This window comes from Melospiza melodia, chromosome 5 (genome assembly GCF_035770615.1).
Source record: "Melospiza melodia melodia isolate bMelMel2 chromosome 5, bMelMel2.pri, whole genome shotgun sequence".
NCBI lineage: Eukaryota > Metazoa > Chordata > Aves > Passeriformes > Passerellidae > Melospiza > Melospiza melodia.
Genome location: NC_086198.1, coordinates 20065073 through 20081682, shown reverse-complemented (window position 1 = coordinate 20081682; position 16610 = coordinate 20065073). Strand labels below are relative to the sequence as shown.

The 16610-nt window shown below is 41.1% G+C and overlaps 1 protein-coding gene and 1 long non-coding RNA gene across 6 annotated transcripts in view; one reads left to right on the top strand and one right to left on the bottom strand.

Annotated features, from left to right (window-relative positions):
* Nucleotides 1-16610, bottom strand: part of CSGALNACT1 (chondroitin sulfate N-acetylgalactosaminyltransferase 1) — a 41755-nt gene that overhangs the window by 2516 nt on the left and 22629 nt on the right. For 4 of the 5 annotated variants that reach the window (XM_063156518.1, XM_063156514.1, XM_063156517.1 and 1 more), the window contains 6 exons: nucleotides 15054-15307; nucleotides 12524-13446; nucleotides 5533-5749; nucleotides 3810-3911; nucleotides 2838-3016; nucleotides 2402-2496 (listed from right to left, as the gene is read on the bottom strand). In XM_063156518.1, coding sequence (XP_063012588.1) covers nucleotides 2402-2496; nucleotides 2838-3016; nucleotides 3810-3911; nucleotides 5533-5749; nucleotides 12524-13157 — 1227 coding nt within the window. In that variant the 5' untranslated portion in view covers nucleotides 13158-13446; nucleotides 15054-15307. Of the gene's footprint in view, nucleotides 1-2401; nucleotides 2497-2837; nucleotides 3017-3809; nucleotides 3912-5532; nucleotides 5750-12523; nucleotides 13447-15053; nucleotides 15374-16610 lie in introns of those variants that run through there. The other variant, XM_063156515.1, reaches the window with a different exon arrangement.
* Nucleotides 3908-5678, top strand: LOC134418355 (uncharacterized). Its single transcript, XR_010027761.1, has 2 exons — nucleotides 3908-4105; nucleotides 4155-5678. It is a non-coding gene; the product is annotated as an uncharacterized LOC134418355 (long non-coding RNA).

Sequence of the window (16610 nt, the reverse complement as noted above, 5' to 3'; positions counted from 1 at the left end):
CCTTCCTGAGATGGACAATCAAAATATTATTATTACTGGTAGAAAATCAGAGCACTGAGAAACAATGGCTATAATTTAGAAAGGCAGATATCCAAGTACAGATCTCTAAGGTCATAATTCATGCATGTGAGTGACCTAACCCAATCTGGAGAGACATCCAAGAGCTTCAAGGGATAGGCATTTAAATCCTCTGAGCAAGTCAGCAGTACTTCACACTCTTGAATGCCTGGTTAAAAACCTATCCATTAGCAGTTTCTTTAGACAATCTTGACTTAGTCATGACAGAATTTCAGAAGATGAGGAAAGAGAACTTCCATTTCTGGTTTTACAAATCCTAGTATTTCTTTTACGAAGAAATGCTCTTCCAAAGTTTTCTCTCCTGATTTATTGTTCATGCCTCCCCTTTTTGTTCATAACTCTTGTCACTTCAAATGCTTTTTTAAAAAATTTATTTTACTGCTTGCATTGCTATACATTTCATTTCTCATTTCTCCTTTCCTTGAAAAAGCCAAGTCACTGCAGAAGCCAATTAAAAGGAAATAAGATTGAATCTGTCAGGCCTGCACTGTAACAAGAAGTCTCCATCACAATGCCCTTACAGCAAGCTACTCATGTGCATTAGCATTATTATTTCCCATTAGGGCAAGTGGCTGCTGCACAAATCAAATTCTATCCAAGATTTCTGAAGGATTTTTGTTTTTCTCCTCAGCAGCCCAAGTTCCAGGACAGAGAGCTAACACTGTCTTGTTTTATTGGCATAGATCTGGCTTTATGCCTGGCAACTAATGTGGGCTAAAAATACAAAAATATACATAAAAATGGGATTGGCTGTACTTCTTTAAATCAAGAAGCTTTTCTGACATAAGCATCACATTTTATGATTCAATATTAGCTATAAATATTTTCACAATCCTGACAACATACTTTGTGGAATTTATGCTAGCTTGAAAGCTAAACTCTATTTCATTCCCTAAGCACAATTTTTACAAGCTTGAGGATCCCTGACAGGCTCTGAGCAGAGAAAGAAAAGCTTATGTGAATCCCATGGTATGATCAGAACAAGTTTCTTCTGAGAAAAAAACAGTACAAGCAATTTTCCAGACACTTCAGTAAAAGGCTTTCTGGCTATATGTCTCATAACACAGAGAGTAGTTTAAAAAAATTACTTTAAAATATTTTGAATTGACTTTTCAAACTCTCATTCTTCATTTTTATAGAGGAACTGTACAAGGTGGGGGTAGTGATGACAGAAGACTGGACTCAGACACCAGGTGATCTTTTTCAACTGTGACTGTCTCTGGGCTCACACCACCTTAATTCATACTTATCCAGAACAGCAATAGAAGCTGGGATGCTCTGGGGACAGTGTCCAGCCAGGGACAGGATGAGCCCTAGTGAGTGCAGTGCCTGGCAGTAAGAGAGGCAGATGTGGCAGGTTAGGACCTGGCCCAGAGGAACTGAATGAAGCTGCAGAGTTGACTTATGTTTCAATTTGAAAATTCAGCCACTTAGCAGCACTAGTGGGTAGAGAACTGGAGAGAAGCAAGACTCCCTTCTATCAGGCCTTTAGGTTCAACAACAGTGCAACACCAGAGCACAAGAGAATGGAGAACAGTGTCTGCAGCAGTGCCAGGCAATGGCTTCATCACTAACATTCATGTGAACCTTTAATCTATGTGCTCTTTCTTCCTCACAACAGCTCCCTTCTCATTCAGGAGACTCCTACATGTCTTAATCATATGCCTTATGGCAATGTTTTTAAAAATACTGCTTTTTTCACTTGTCAAAATTATGCAGGTGAGATGAAAATCAGTGGAGCTGTGTTGTGTTGTATCAGTGCCAGAATAAAGTGACAGTTCCAAGCATGTGATTTGACTCAGACACTTCAGAAACACACTGTCTGCTCACAGTCAGTTCAGTCATGAACTGTGGGAAGGGAAAGGCCGCTGTAAGGTGCTCAAGTAAGTGGGGAATAACTGTGACAGCTCCTGGAGTTCTCTTTTTACTGACTGATCTGAGGACAGCTCTGTTTTTTACAAATGTCATGTCTTCAAATGCAAATAGTATTCAGTGACAGGAAGAAACCAGAGCAAGTCAATGATTGTCACCCCAAAATATCACACCGTGGAGGAATTGTTCACTAGTTCTAACAGAGAAGCAGACATTTAAAAAGTTCTTAGTTTCCATGTAAAAACTCCAAAAAGGTTTAAAATAAATGGCACCAATGTACTTCCCAGTGAAAAACCTGCAGAACTCACAGTAAGGTGAGTGTTGTAGTTAATTTTGTCTGTGTGGCAGTCACTGTGCACAAGGAATAGGGAAATGCTATCCAAGAGCACATGTACCTTTAAAAAATGCTTTGTTCAAATAGAAGCAGGTATTCAGAGATGCATGTACTTACCAGCTGCTGTTCTAAAGATGGTATGGAATCATGGTGACCATAAATTATACTGGGGTTATACTGGCTGAAGAGAACAGGATAAAATACCTTCTTCCCTGGAAATGACAGTGGGTTGTTTTTTTAAAAAGCTGTATAAAACACACTTGTCTCTTAAAAGGTACAGTCCAGACCTGACCAAATCCAGACAAAATCACACAAGTTTTGCACTAAGCCTATGTTCTTTCCATGAGAATGTGAGGATATAATTAATAAAAAGATCCTGTTCCAGAAAGAACAGGTGCTGAAGGCAAGAGATTCTACACACTGGGAGCAAGAACTGTTAAAACTGATTTACAGTAGCTTCATTACCAATTCAAAGACAAGAATACTCTGGTGAAGGATTTTACATAATAGGTGGAACCTGTTGAAAGACAATGCACTTCATGAGGAGCAGTACCTGGCTGTGTGTTCAGTCTACAGGAGTTCAAGAATTCAGCTGTGAAGTATATGTCCACATCGCAAAAAAAGAGAACAACATTGTTTCCTTTCCAAAATCGAGCACCAACATCTAACCCTTTGCCCCTGGAAAACTCTTCATTCAGCTGGATGAAGGTGAAGTTCTTGAAGTTGGCTGACCTAGAAAGGAAAATATTCAGCAACTTACCCTGTCCATCCAGTCTTAATACAAGCTGGGGGTGGGAACCCCATATGAAAGAATTAACAGGTTAATATAAATCTGTAGTATCACATTTCTGAGAGCAACTGGAGGGAAGAGATGTCCTGTTTGACTCTTGAGGATATTTCCTGTCTATGTTCAGAGCTTGACCTGTGTCAAGCACACACTAGCATTCCTGTCACAGACTTTCTTTGGACAGATCTCACAAAAATCCCAACAAGGTTTAGATTCACAAAAATACCTTCAGTGTGCAAATTTCAATTACCTGTGGGTACATTACTGTATCTATACAAGGGTCTTTTTCCTACACAGAGAAGACAAGCAAAAGGCTGCAGTGCCACATGATCTTGACAAATACAGCTATGTAACAAACTTAACAGGGCAGAACTGGCCAAAAGTATCCAGTTCCTTTGTGCTCTACTGAAATTGTCTTCCACCTGCCTTTGGAAGTCAGATTTCAGTCCTAACAGTCAAAACCACTTTCAAAGAACTAAAGAGTTACCAGTGTGTGGGGGGGAGGGAAAAAACCCCAAACAGTTGCACTGAGGTAAATTGAGTTAAAATCTGCTCTGCAGTTCTAAAGACCACTCAGTGGGACTCTGGGTAACACCACTTTTATTTGATACAAAAAGAAAGCTATTTTCTGCAATGCACTTTAGAACCTTTTGGCACAACTATGAGTTTTGAGTTATCAAGTCTCCACTTCACGTAGGATCGCTGTATATGAACAGCACCAGATGTTCAGGTACTTACTTAGAAGTATTTTCAAGTATTGATTTGACTTCATTCATTTGTTCCTTTCCAAAGTAAACTACAGTGAGGTGAATTCTTCCATCCTGCTGAATGCCCATTTCCCTGGAGAAAAGAGATAGATTTGTGACTTGTTCCAGAAGTTACCTTCCTTCAATAACCTACAGCAGCTGGAGAAGGCAGAGTAGGGTGAACCTCAGAGGCATTCCTGGGGACGAGATTCACTGACAGGCATTCTTGTCCTGAGAAAGCTGCTCACTTTCTCCCTTAGAAAAGACAGAAGTCTTTCAGGCAGATAGGTACCAGCTCTCTAAACAGCATTTGTTATATTAATAGGATACTGTTAAGGTACCAGCTCTCTAAACAGCATTTGTTATATTAATAGGATACTGTTAAAAGAGGCCATCCAGCTCCAGGAAGAATAATCAGGCAGGCAATAACTTCAGCACTCAGGAGAACATGAGAAAGGAGATTTTTATAATATCCTACCTCATAACCTTGAGTTTTTGCAACAGATATTCCAGAGTTCAGATCTTTGGCATTACTAAAACCTAAGTATTAGCAGAGATCAAATATGTAGCTCAAGGGTAAGACCAGTCTGAGCAAATGCTAGAACTGTGCCTCACTTGCACTAAGTTTAGTTTGTAAGAGTTCATCTATAATCAGCAGAGAGATCAGCATGACCAGAGGGCGATTTCTACCAGTCTAAAACAAGATAATCAGAGTACTAATCAGAAGGCTAATTTAGACAAGGAGCCTATTTTTAGATGGCTGTAATTAGACAAAACATCCCACTGTAAGAGTAAGTATCTTTTGATAACACAGTCTTTTCTGGGCAGCTATTTAAAGTTACATCTCAGTTCAGTTCTTCCTCTGAACATCATGTCTGTGCTGAAAAAGTAATAGTTTAAGAGTAACTATGCTGAAAGCTTAAACACATTTCCTTCTTGCCTTTTGTTGCCTTAATATTTTACCTAATGGAGCCCAGCAAAGTGTCTGGGAGCACTGACTCCCCTTTTCCTTTTTTCCCCTTTGCAACAAGTGCATGGCATTCTCATGTTGCCACAATTGTATGTGCCCAGCAAATAGATTGAGACTCTTGAGTCAGGTACATGCAAATCAGAAACCCTGATGACTGGAATATAATTGCTTTTATTGTAATCACTATGCATTAAGCAGTCAAATGCCTTTCAGTCTGTAATCTCAAAAATCACTCTGTGGCACAATGAACTGTTATGTAAAAGTAGCAGTGAGTGAGGTTTTGATAACTATTGTAAATCAAAGGCAACTCCAATGAAGGGGAGAGAGAATGATGCATCTGACTCATCATCAGAAGGCTAATTAATTACTTTATTATACTATACTGTATACATTTCATCTAAACTGAATCTGTCATGCACTCACTCCTGCTCACAACTGCACAGAACTGCACTCATCTCTGATTCTCTCGTGTCTGTCCCGTGACAGTCTCACACACACACCTTCTTGGCCCCGATAGGCCAAGGGAACAAAACATCCTCACTGTGGGTAAACAATCTCCATATTGCATTCTACTTTGGCACAATACAGCCATGGTGAGAGAGAAAAGAATTGTGTTTTCCTTCTTCTCTGCTTGTCTCACAGCTTCTCTCTTTTCAGAGGGCATGTGAATACCACAGATAACTCTTTTAATTGCATCTTACTTTCCTAGTAAGAAAAAGTAAAGGCAGCATTGAAGGAAACCCACCTGAAATTCTGCATGAATTGCCGAAATTTGCTGGCTCTCTTGGCCAACGGCACAATGACATTAATAAGTGTGTCAGCCATATTGACATTTTCATTTTTCACTTTCATTACAGGACCAAATGGCCGGAATAAAACAATCTTCTTGAACTGATGTTTTGCATCTCCTTTGAAAGTCAGCTCATACAAGGTGCCTTTATTTTTTTCTGTACGGTAGATCCCTGCATGAAAACAAAAATGAAGAGATTTTTGTATTAAAGTTGGGCTCCTGGGGGGGAAAAGGGGGAAAGTCTTAAATTGCTACATCTAAGCTGAAAACAGCAGAGGCAATGAGATATTTACTATCATACCAATACACAGTCCACTATCATTTGGAGGAGGCCATCACTGTAGCAGGGACACAGCCCTGGGTTGAAGGAGCTGTTTGGTATTCTTGCAGGCACATTCCAAGGCTTGGCTGAGTTACAAATCCCTGAAGATTACAAACTGCTCACTCTCAGTATAACCCAGCAGATGTACTGTCCTTATTTTTCAGACTGCTCCAATTGCACACTGCAGACATGCATGGTAATGGGATGCAGAGGGACTGCAAAGGCAGTCTGCCTCTCTGCAACAGAAGGGATTAGGCCATCTCCCAGAAAGGCAATTTCCTGATGAGCACTGGGAGGTTCTCTGGAAAGTCCCCTGATAAAACTTTGCAAACAGGCCCCAGCCATCAACTTCACCCACCTTCAGTCAGGACAAAACTCTCCTGTTACTCAGTTCTCAAGAGACTGCTATTTTCTGTATGAATGCCCACTCCTGGTCAAGTAATGGTCTGCAAGGATAACACTACAGTTTGTCAGAGCTAGACCAGGATACTTAATTCATACAATCATGTATTTATTTCCTGTATGGAAGAAACTTTTGACATACTTGATGGCTGAAATTGCTCTGGTTCATGCTGAGAGCCAGCATGAACTATAAAAGCCTTGATCATGCCCCACCAAAATACTATAATATCCTAAATGAGATCAAATTGGCAAAAAGGCTATAGATTTTACCCACTGTAAATGATTCTTCAGTCCCTACAGTGTTTACTGAAATAAAGCTTTTTCACTGGAAATCCATTAGGTTTAAGAAAGAAAAATTAACGCTAATTCCAACCAGTCATAAGCCACTGTAAACATCTTAACAACTTAATCAGTACAAGAGTATAATTGCAATGCCTTCCATCTCTTGCAGAAGTTAAAGAGACAAGCACAAATGTCTTGAAAAAAACTCCTCCTCTTAACTTGCTTTTCTTTTCTTTCTTCTTTTTTTTTTTTTTCCTCTCCATCTGGCTAGGAAGCATAGCTTCTTCTGGTTATGAAAAACAAGACCAAAATAAGGCTTGGTTTTTAAAAAATTTTGGTTATTCCCTGATGTGTAACATTGCTGGGCATCTGACCCATAGGCTGTCAGCTCTGTCTGTATTTCTTGTGAAAGTCTGGGTCAAAGTTTTCTTCAAAGAGCAGTGACATAATCTCTTCATCTTGTATTGCAGCTTTTACATTGGTATAATCCAAAAACTGATTAGGTGTGATTTTATCTGGAGAGAGTTCTGTGGGCTGTCTTATCTTCACTATCATTCTCTAAGTCTTTTATTCTTAATGAACACTTTAGCTGGTTAATAATATATGCAGATTTGCTGATCTGTTATTCACTTCATGTTTTATTTTTAATATAAGCTGATTCAACAAATGCTCCAATCCTCCTTCTAGCATAGTAAATGAATCTAGGGAGATAGGAGCTGCATAATTCTTTTGCTGCTAATCTTTCAGCATTGTGCCCTTGACTCCTCCTAGCTTTTTTCATAAAGTCTGCCCAAGCTGCAGACCATGAACTACATCTGTTACTGAATGGAGCTCTGACCGCTCCGGCTGTTCGTCTCTGCACGGTCACGTGTAGGATGGCCTTGGGACAGCCTGCGCTTCAAAGGACAAGTCTGGACTCTTCAGATTTTCAGTCTTCAAATTGTTTATTATTTCTTATCTACAAAATTTTCTTCCAGCTCGACAGAGGTCTGACCAGCAAGGCAGCCAAGGGCACTCTGACCTCCCACTGGGCGGGTGTCTATTTTTGTACTAAAAACTACATACATCATATTTACCTTTATTTCCCAATACCTTTCACCCATATTAGCAAATGCACCTTCATCAAGGACCAATCCCAAAGTGCCAACATAACCACAGAAAATGGATGACAAGAAGAAGAAAGAAGAAGGACAAGACAAGCCCTGATCCCTCCATCTTGTCTCCATAACCCCCCCTGTACCAAAATCCCAAAATCTACATTTTCACCCTGTAAATACTTCATTCTTACACCATTCATTCCCAAGTGATTCTCTTGTCCTCAAACAGGTGGCACATCCCTTGCAGGGTCAAAATCCAACCACCAGACGCTTCTGGCAACATTCCAGGATTTCTGAGCTCCCCAAGGGTTGTCTCGGTAACTCTGGACATCTGGAGTGATGTGCTGAGTTCCCACAGAACTCCTCTGAATAGTGGCCTAATAGTCCCTTGATTTCCTCCTCCTGGTGGCCAGAGAATAGAAATCTGGGCCTTTGAACCCTGCTCACCCATTTATTCTTACAGAAAGCCTGCTGATGATCTGAGTGCATTGTTGGGTGCACTCATTTGCTCAGGCAGTTTTTGAACACAGGTTTTACCACAGATGTTTGTGTTTGAAAGTTTAAGGCAACCTTCTGACATTCAGATAAACAAAATTCTAAATTAAATCTGATTTTCATTCCCTTTAGAGATAAATTGATAGGACTGTTTCATATGTTTGACATAGTGAACTGACATTTTTTCATAATAAAAAAGTTCTAAATTAAATTAACAAATCTAATAGTATCTACCACACAATATTTCAGTTTTTGCTTTTACATTCTCTTCTACCTACCCCAGCCAAGAACCAGTGACCCCACAAATTCCACTTCCCTGGAGAGATGTAATATCCAATAAAGGAAACCTTGCCAAATAAGAAGTAGCTTAAAGATGAATGCAAATTTGGGACCTGATTGGGGTCCCTCATAGGGCTATACATACAGAGGCTGCTTCTAAATCTGTAGTTTTGTTCTTGTTTAGTACTCTACTATGGCTGAAAACAAGTAGTTTAGGTGCAGGCATTTGTACAAAATGGTAATCCAAGAATTTATAATCCCGACATTTTATACTGAAGAGAACTGTATGCAAGTTTAATGCCTCTAATTAAATATGGCTATTCTTCATGAATATTTAAACTGTTTGTTTTTCATTTTTAAAAATGTTCTTTCCTTTTAAAGTATCTTCTTTTTAGAAGCAGAGAACAAAGTGATTTGCCCAAGGGCAGGCAGTGAGCCTTGGAAATGAGTCTGAATGTCTTGAGTCACTCTGGCGACTCACCCAGCAGAACATCCTGCCTTTTACAAATGTTTTCCATTTCCAAAGGCTCTACTTTATTTGTGCCACCAGGACTTTCTATGTGATTCAGGAAGATGTGTCAAACAACCTCAATTCTGAGACATGAACTATGAGGAGAGGAAAAAAGTAGTCTCAAAAAAGTAAACAAAACCCCCTTTTCCTTAAAAGATTGCTTCTGAAATGAAGGCCTTGGAAAGGCCAGATATTAAATAGGGATAAAAGAAGGTTAATTGATCACCTATTGCTTCCATTACAGCAGATATGTTTCAGAATATGCACCATTTCTTTGAGAGGCAGAGAGAAAAGTCAAAGCCTTTGGAAACCCAGTGTAAAAAAGTAAACAGAAGCTCTGTGTCAGCAGATAGAATGGCCCTAAGATGAAGGGAAAGAACAAGTGAGAAGCAAAAATGGCCTGGGCTGAAGAACTGATGAAAGAGCAGTAAGTCTCCAGTCTTCAGAGCAGCAATTCCCAGAGCTCTCTAAAGAAATGGAAAACACCTGATGTCTACTCAGCAGGGCAGGCAAACAACTGCCAGCTATATGGATCTACATGAAATGTGTAACTAGCAAACAGCCACACATTCATAACGAAATGCTGTTGAGTGGATGACAATTCTAGTCTCAGTTCTACAGACTACAGGCTTCAAGTCTCCTAGTGTCTCTAGAAACACTCCCTGGACTCATGTAGTTCCCTTCTGTTAGATGATGTAGAAGCCACTATGAGGATTTATCAGGATTTGTTGTCCTCGTTTTAACTCAGTGCTACAATGGTGTTCCCACTTCACATGCAATAAAATACAGCATCTTATCCTTTGATGAAAAGCATCATTCCTTTGTCCCAGTAAGCAACCATGGCAAAATTCCATCAGATAGACCACTACCAGTAGCTGCCCATTTGAGGAAGCAAAGCTACTCCTTTTTCCTTTGCCTCTGAGACCTTGATTAAAATTCCAGTCACTAGGCAGCCACATGCTTCAAGTAGGAAAACTTTTGATCCAGCATATTTGAAGGTGTTATGGCAGGGCATTTCTTAAAAATCCAGGGATTTTCTGGAGCTATTCACATTAGGAAAGAATATCATCAGGCAGTGATTCCATTCACTTATGGAACACACTACTGAGGCTTGTCAGTCTCCGAATTATCATCTCCATCTCTGAGAAAATGAGCAACTCCCAGATCTATTTGGTGCTGCTGCTATTTACATAAATTAATGACTGGACCTGTTATCCTGCTTTCTGAGCAAGTGGCTTTCTACTGGAAACAGAACAGTCCTTTGCCTGCTTATAATACGCAGAAATTTCTTTTTTTTCCCCATGCTGTTTCTTACTGACTCCCCTTGGCAGAAAGCTAGTGAACTTGGTTCATAAGTGGGAGGAATAAAGGGGAGAAGGGAGCATTATAGCAGCTGAACAGTCCAATTGCCTCTGTCAGGAGAGAAGCTAAGCAGAGAAGCAGCCAGATGGATACATCTCAAGCTCCAGGGAGAAGGTGTGGCTCCCTTGGTTTTGATTAAGGGGGGGGGGGGGGAAATGGAAAATTCCACTACGTGTCAGCTATTGCTCTGGAGGGAGAACTGAGAATCCTATCCAAATTTCATGTAGCAGCAAATCTGCCGAGGAGTTTAACTCCGATGTAAGGTACGAGGGTCATAGTCTAATTTCCTAAGTTACTCTGTCTAGAAACTGCAGAGAATGCAACACTAATTTTAAGATGCCAGAGAGACAAAACATTTCTCCTTTAATGCAAGAAGTGTTTGAAGAAACATTTCCCCTCTGCAAAGACAAGAATAAATGCACAAAATTAAAAAAAGGAAGAGATACAGACCCCAGCTGAGTTTATTGCCACACACGACCACCCTGCCTAACAATGAACTAGTACTGAAAAAGTGATAGCAGGTGCCAGGATCCACAAGAAAAGAAAAATCCACACAGGAGGCCGAGAAAACAAGATTACTGTGCACAACTCTATCCTCTAGCTAGACTCAGGATCAGAAACACACTTGAGCAAAGCTGGTGTCAAAGGCGTCTCTAAGTAGAGCAGAAATAAGGACACAAATCCCACATACTGACAGCAGCAGTTCAGATTTTAAATCCTGTCTCTGACCCTGATTACCTGATTTTCATTTCAGCACATCTCTCCACCTGAACAACCTTAAGATGAGAGCTGTAGCCCCACATTTAACATGAGAGGCACACAGTTTTGTGTGCTGTTATTGCTTAAGCAGCTGGAAAACACTTAGAGGCTTAGTGCTATTACTTTCAGTGCAAATCTGGGCACTCCCAGAAATCTCCAGCTGCCCATGGCAGTTCCAGAAAATGAAAACAGCTGGCTTGGTGGCTGGGTCAGTGGACTCATGGTTGCTGTGTTGCTGGACTTATACTAAGTTGCTGGAAGCTGACACAGAATCCAGCTTATTACTCATTGTGTAGGCAGTAGCACCTGCAGAGCACTGTTTCCAAAACAAGTTCAGAGTCCAAACTATACTTGAAATGCAGAACTGGAACAGATAATTCAGTCCTCCCTACACATACTGAAGTTACACAGAGCAATGGATTTGTCCTTTGATTGGCAGTTTCTGCCATTCTTGGGAGAATAAAGTTGGGGGGAAAAAAGAGTGACAAGAAGTCACAGAGATGTCCAAAGGGATTTGGCAGGGAAATTTTCTGCCCCGTCTCTTTGTTTCCAGCCCCAGTACATGGATCACTGCATTGGCAAACAGATCAGTCTGCACTGATGAGTGAGAATTAGAATTTGTTCCCTTGAACCTGCAGAAGTAAGGACCTGCCTCACAGGAGAGGACATAAGGAAGGTTCCTTGAGCTCAGACTGAGCTGTGCAGAGGCCTCCAGTTTCTTGAGCTCTAAATCATGTGAAAGACTTCCTCCCTCTGGAGAATTTCACCATGGTATAAGAAAGCTAGCAAGACCATTAGTGCATGAAGAACCTCCACAGAGCCAGCACTAGCATGCATCTCTTCCCCGCATCTTTCTGCACTTGTTGCCTGAGCTCAGCACTGGTACTTTGTCAAAGTCTCTTACTTATGCATAAAGGCAGGCCCACAGCTTAATTGATATTAAGCAATGTGTTTCAGGAAACATCTCCTTTCTCGTCACCTTCTCACATGGAAAAGATGGTGCCAAACAGTCATACCTGCTTGTTCAGCACCTATAAAAACTGTAGAAACATATTTTGAAAATATAAACCAAACAACAAACAGAAAGGAGGAGAATGGCAGCATGGATTTGAACTGCAGTTGCCAGTGTTAACTCTGGAAATAGATCTGGGATTGCAGTCTGGTCAGTCACTCCTTGCTTTGTCAGTTTTGAGGCAAACACATGACTAGAGAGCTGTGAGAACACATTGGTGTCACTATAGGACACAAAGTTGTCACCAGGTCCTGTTCCCCAGGAAAGCTGCCATTTTGCAACAGTGCCTGAGACAGCATCACTAGGTCACAGCACTGACACCATCCCAGACATCTGTGCTCTGACACGGCTCCCATCTCCCTCAGCAACTCAGCCACCCAGAACTCCTCCCCAGCACTGTGTGGACCTGCTCTCTGCATACGAACCTTCCACAAAGTCAGAGGCTGTGTATAGGCGGGGTTTTGCTTTGCTGATCCCGTCTGGCTTGTTCAGGCTCCCCACTGCTAACTCGATCACCTCTATCAACTCATCTCGCTTGTCCTTCCTTACGGGCTTCTCCTCCGGGTGCCGTGTCAGCCCTGTCTCCAGCTGGTAAACCTTCTGGAGGGTGAAGCTCTCAAAGGGCACTGCCGCGTACTCTGTGGACAGCTTAACACCGCTGTGCACCTCTGCTTTGTCTACTTGGGAACGCAGGAAGGCCAACAGGTTGGCCTGGGCCTTCTCTGGCTTACTGTGGTCAAGATGAATGTCCAAAGGGGCTGGGTACTGGTTCTGCATGTTCTTAAGCTGCTCGGTCCTACCCTGGAGCTCAGCCTTCAACTGGGCAATTTGTTTCTTCAAGCTGATGATGTAATTGCGGTGCTGCTCCTCTCGCTCTTGCAGAATGGCTTCATATCCCTCCTTCACAGTTGGACTGTGCACCCTGGGCAAGGCAAGCTGCTGGTTGTCACCCTTGGGTGTGCAAGCCAACATATAAAAAATAGACACTGAGCAACAGGCCACCACCAGCAGGCCTATAAGTCGGGGAATAAATAGAATAAATCCTCGTCGGAGCATCATATCTCAAAAAAGCAGAGTCTAACCCCACATATGCAACAGTTCTTATATCCATGCAGTGCCACAGAGGCCTCTGGTCTTGGAGTACTCTTACACAGATACATGTATGTGCAGGAACTGGTTTGTCAGCTCTCTTGAAATGTGTGCTCTGCCTCTATATGGAGCTCTCTCTGGTGTGTACTCAGCAGGACCAAAAGACAAGTTGTGAAGCAAACAGGACACGTCCTGATCCTCATGGCAACACCTATGTTGTTGCAATATGATCAGATGGTGGCTGATGGAGCCTGAGGACCTGAAAGATAAATGACAAAGACAGACAAGTTAGAATTTGGTCATTCAGTCCAGACCATTTAGTGTGTTCTAATTTAGCTTGTTTCTCAGCTGCTCTAGCAGATCTCAAAGCTGTGAAGTGCTTGAGCTAAGACCCTAAAGGTGCCAAGATCCTTATGTGAAAAATCCCATATGTATCCCTTTCATTGTTAATAACATGGCTTGGCCCATTGCCCATGGGAAACTAGTCCAGGCCTCAAAGACTCCCATGCTTCACCATAACTTGGAAGAGTCTAGTGGTCAGATGCTAAAATGCTCGGTTCATCCAGGCATTGATGGCCCTTCAGGTGTTCTCAAATCTTGGAGTGTTCACTCAAGTTTTGAAAGGAAGACACTCAGTCCCACAGCTACCACATACATTTTAGCTTCCAGGGAGATTTTTTCAAAAATGCCACATGACAAATATAGTTCATTCAAACATATGAAGCCTGACCTGGAGTAGAAATCTGATAACCAGAAATCTAAAAACTGTTATCAAGGCCAATTACTACAACTATCATTGTCTGACACATATCCTACCAGATGCTCCCATAAAAACCAGATAATGAGGAAGAGGACATATTCTAGGAACACTCAGACCGATTTTACCCAAACTCAACAGAAGCTTTGTTGCAATTTTGAAACTGTCATCATTGCACATTTTTTTAACATTTCAAGACCCTCTTCTGTTTCTTATAACATTATGAAGATCTTTGAAAAAATGTACAGTAAGACCATGTTTTCCAGTCTGCCTAGGACTATAGACCACAGAGAAGGTGGAACTGGGAACATTATAATTTTTAATAAAACTTCTTCAAGTATATATAGATAAGGGAAAAAAATTAGATTATTGAAATTGAATATTGATCTAGCTATAAGCTACATTAAAACAATTGCGCTGAGAACATTACCAGAGAGATTTTCAAGTCCCTTGGGTTTGACTCAAATCCATGCTGGTACAAGGAACTTCATCATTTACCCTGTACACTTAGGTATCAAGGCTGAGTGACATCCTACATTACACATTGTTAGACATAAACACAATCAAATTAACCCCCTGGTGCTCTCCCCTTGGATGCATGCATGACATCATTACACTCTTTTGACAGAGAGAGTCACAGTCCTTTTAGGCATAAATCCTTGCTGGCACACCCTTAAGCAAAAGCAGTTTGACTAAGAATAAGACTTTCAGAGTTATTTTCAGTTATTTCTAGTCTTGAATCAAAGTCTTATGTAGGACTTTTTATAAAACTGCTCTGTGGCTTCCCCCCTCCTGCCCTCCCCCCCATCTTGATTGACTGTTACTCCATATGCAGCAGTTACACAGAGATATTTCTGATGTTTGGACTGTTATTATTTTATCAGTTTGCGGAGCTTCTGGGAAAAAACCCAACTTTGAGCAGGAATTGAGGGGGCTAGAATGAGCCATAAAAATAGTACTGTGTTTTTTTCAAAGTAATGCTAAATTACTTTTATAGCATTTCTAGGATTCTCCAGAAAATGTCAGCATTTTCAAAGAAAGATTTGCTGATTTTCAAGAAAATATTCAAGCAGCAGGAGAAAAGGACGGGATGAAGTTGGCGCCCTTACCTTTTTGATGTGATTTCTTTGGAACATCTTGGTCTGCTACAGCTTCTTCTCAGCTTGCCAAAACCATTGCCTGTTTATCTCTCTTCTCATGCCTTTCCCAGAAAATGAGTGTACTATGAAAAGTGCTGTCAACCTCAGAACACCTCTTCATTGCTTTCACATTTGTCAGCTGCCTACATCTTCAGTCTGTCTCTCGTGTGGTGAAAGGCTGTAGTGGAGACGCTTCCTATGGATGCACTAAAAATGTTGGCCTCCTGCAATGTAAAGGAGCTTGTCAAAGCAGGGAAAATTAATCTGGGCATTTCTAACTGTACAACAGATCTGGCTAGAAGACTGTAAGAAGGTAGTGTGCAGGGAGACAGGGTCAGGAAGTGGTGAGATGTAGTACATAAAACACTGCTGTGCTTGTATGCTTCCCTTCACACAATTAGTCCATTGACTGAATTGGCAGAAGCTGAACATCAGTGAAAGGATTAGTTGTACTAACATGGTATAAACTGAAATTACATCTCAATGGCTTAGATAAACACACTATTTAATTTCTATAAGCAGCTACAGACTTGAGTTCTGGTCAAAGAGCTCTTCAAACGTTGACCTTAGAATATATATGTATATAGATAACCATCTTCACTAAAATGTATTATCTCTCTCTTCAGGGTACTATCTCTTTTCTATATAGTTTTCTGGTTTGAAATCTCTGCCATCAAAGATGCATCTTTATAAACATTTCAGAACAGTAAATTAGCAGAGCTACTTTGTCCTTTGAAACACCATTTTCATAGTAAGGAATTGAGACTATGGGGACTTTAACCTTCTTCACAGGATTTTACCATTATGACTGTGGACATCCTGACAAGAAGCTTTCATTGCTTGCACTCTGGATCTGTCTTATTAAATTGTACTGGTAGCTTCAGTGGCATTGCCTTACAGTGACTGACATTTAAATATACAGCTGCTACTGTACTACTGTCTCATGGACATGCTTGTGAAAGCAGTCCCTATCCAGGTCAGTGCCAAAAAAAGCAGATTACTTTAAATCAACACCAAAGGTGGTCACAGCTAAGGCATGTCAGCTGCATAGGCAAGTACCAGAAAGCCAGGGATGGTGACTCCTCCTAACAACCATTCTGTTGATTTCACCAGACCAACACAGTTTCACACCAACTGAGATGAAGACAAACTGAAATGTCAGTTTTTTTCCTAGGAACTGACAAAAACGGCTCTGTATTTCACAGCAGTCAGCTGCATCAAGCAGCATTAGTCTGTTTGCAAGGAGAAGCTGTAACAAATATGCAGTGATTAGTCTGGTGGCTGAGGAAAAGGACATTAATGCTTAAAAAAGCCTTCACTTGCAAAAACATTTCCAACCTCAGTTCAACCTGTTAGCCCAACCAAAGGTCAGCCCTGCTCACAGAGGTGCTTTTCACTTGCTTTCAAGGAGCCTGGGCCCCAGAAATGCTCTAAACTCAGAAACAGATTCTGTCATCACTCTAAGCACTCTATAAACACTTCTGCACAGTGGAGGGTGCTGCACCCAATCACAGGGAGCAGCAAAAA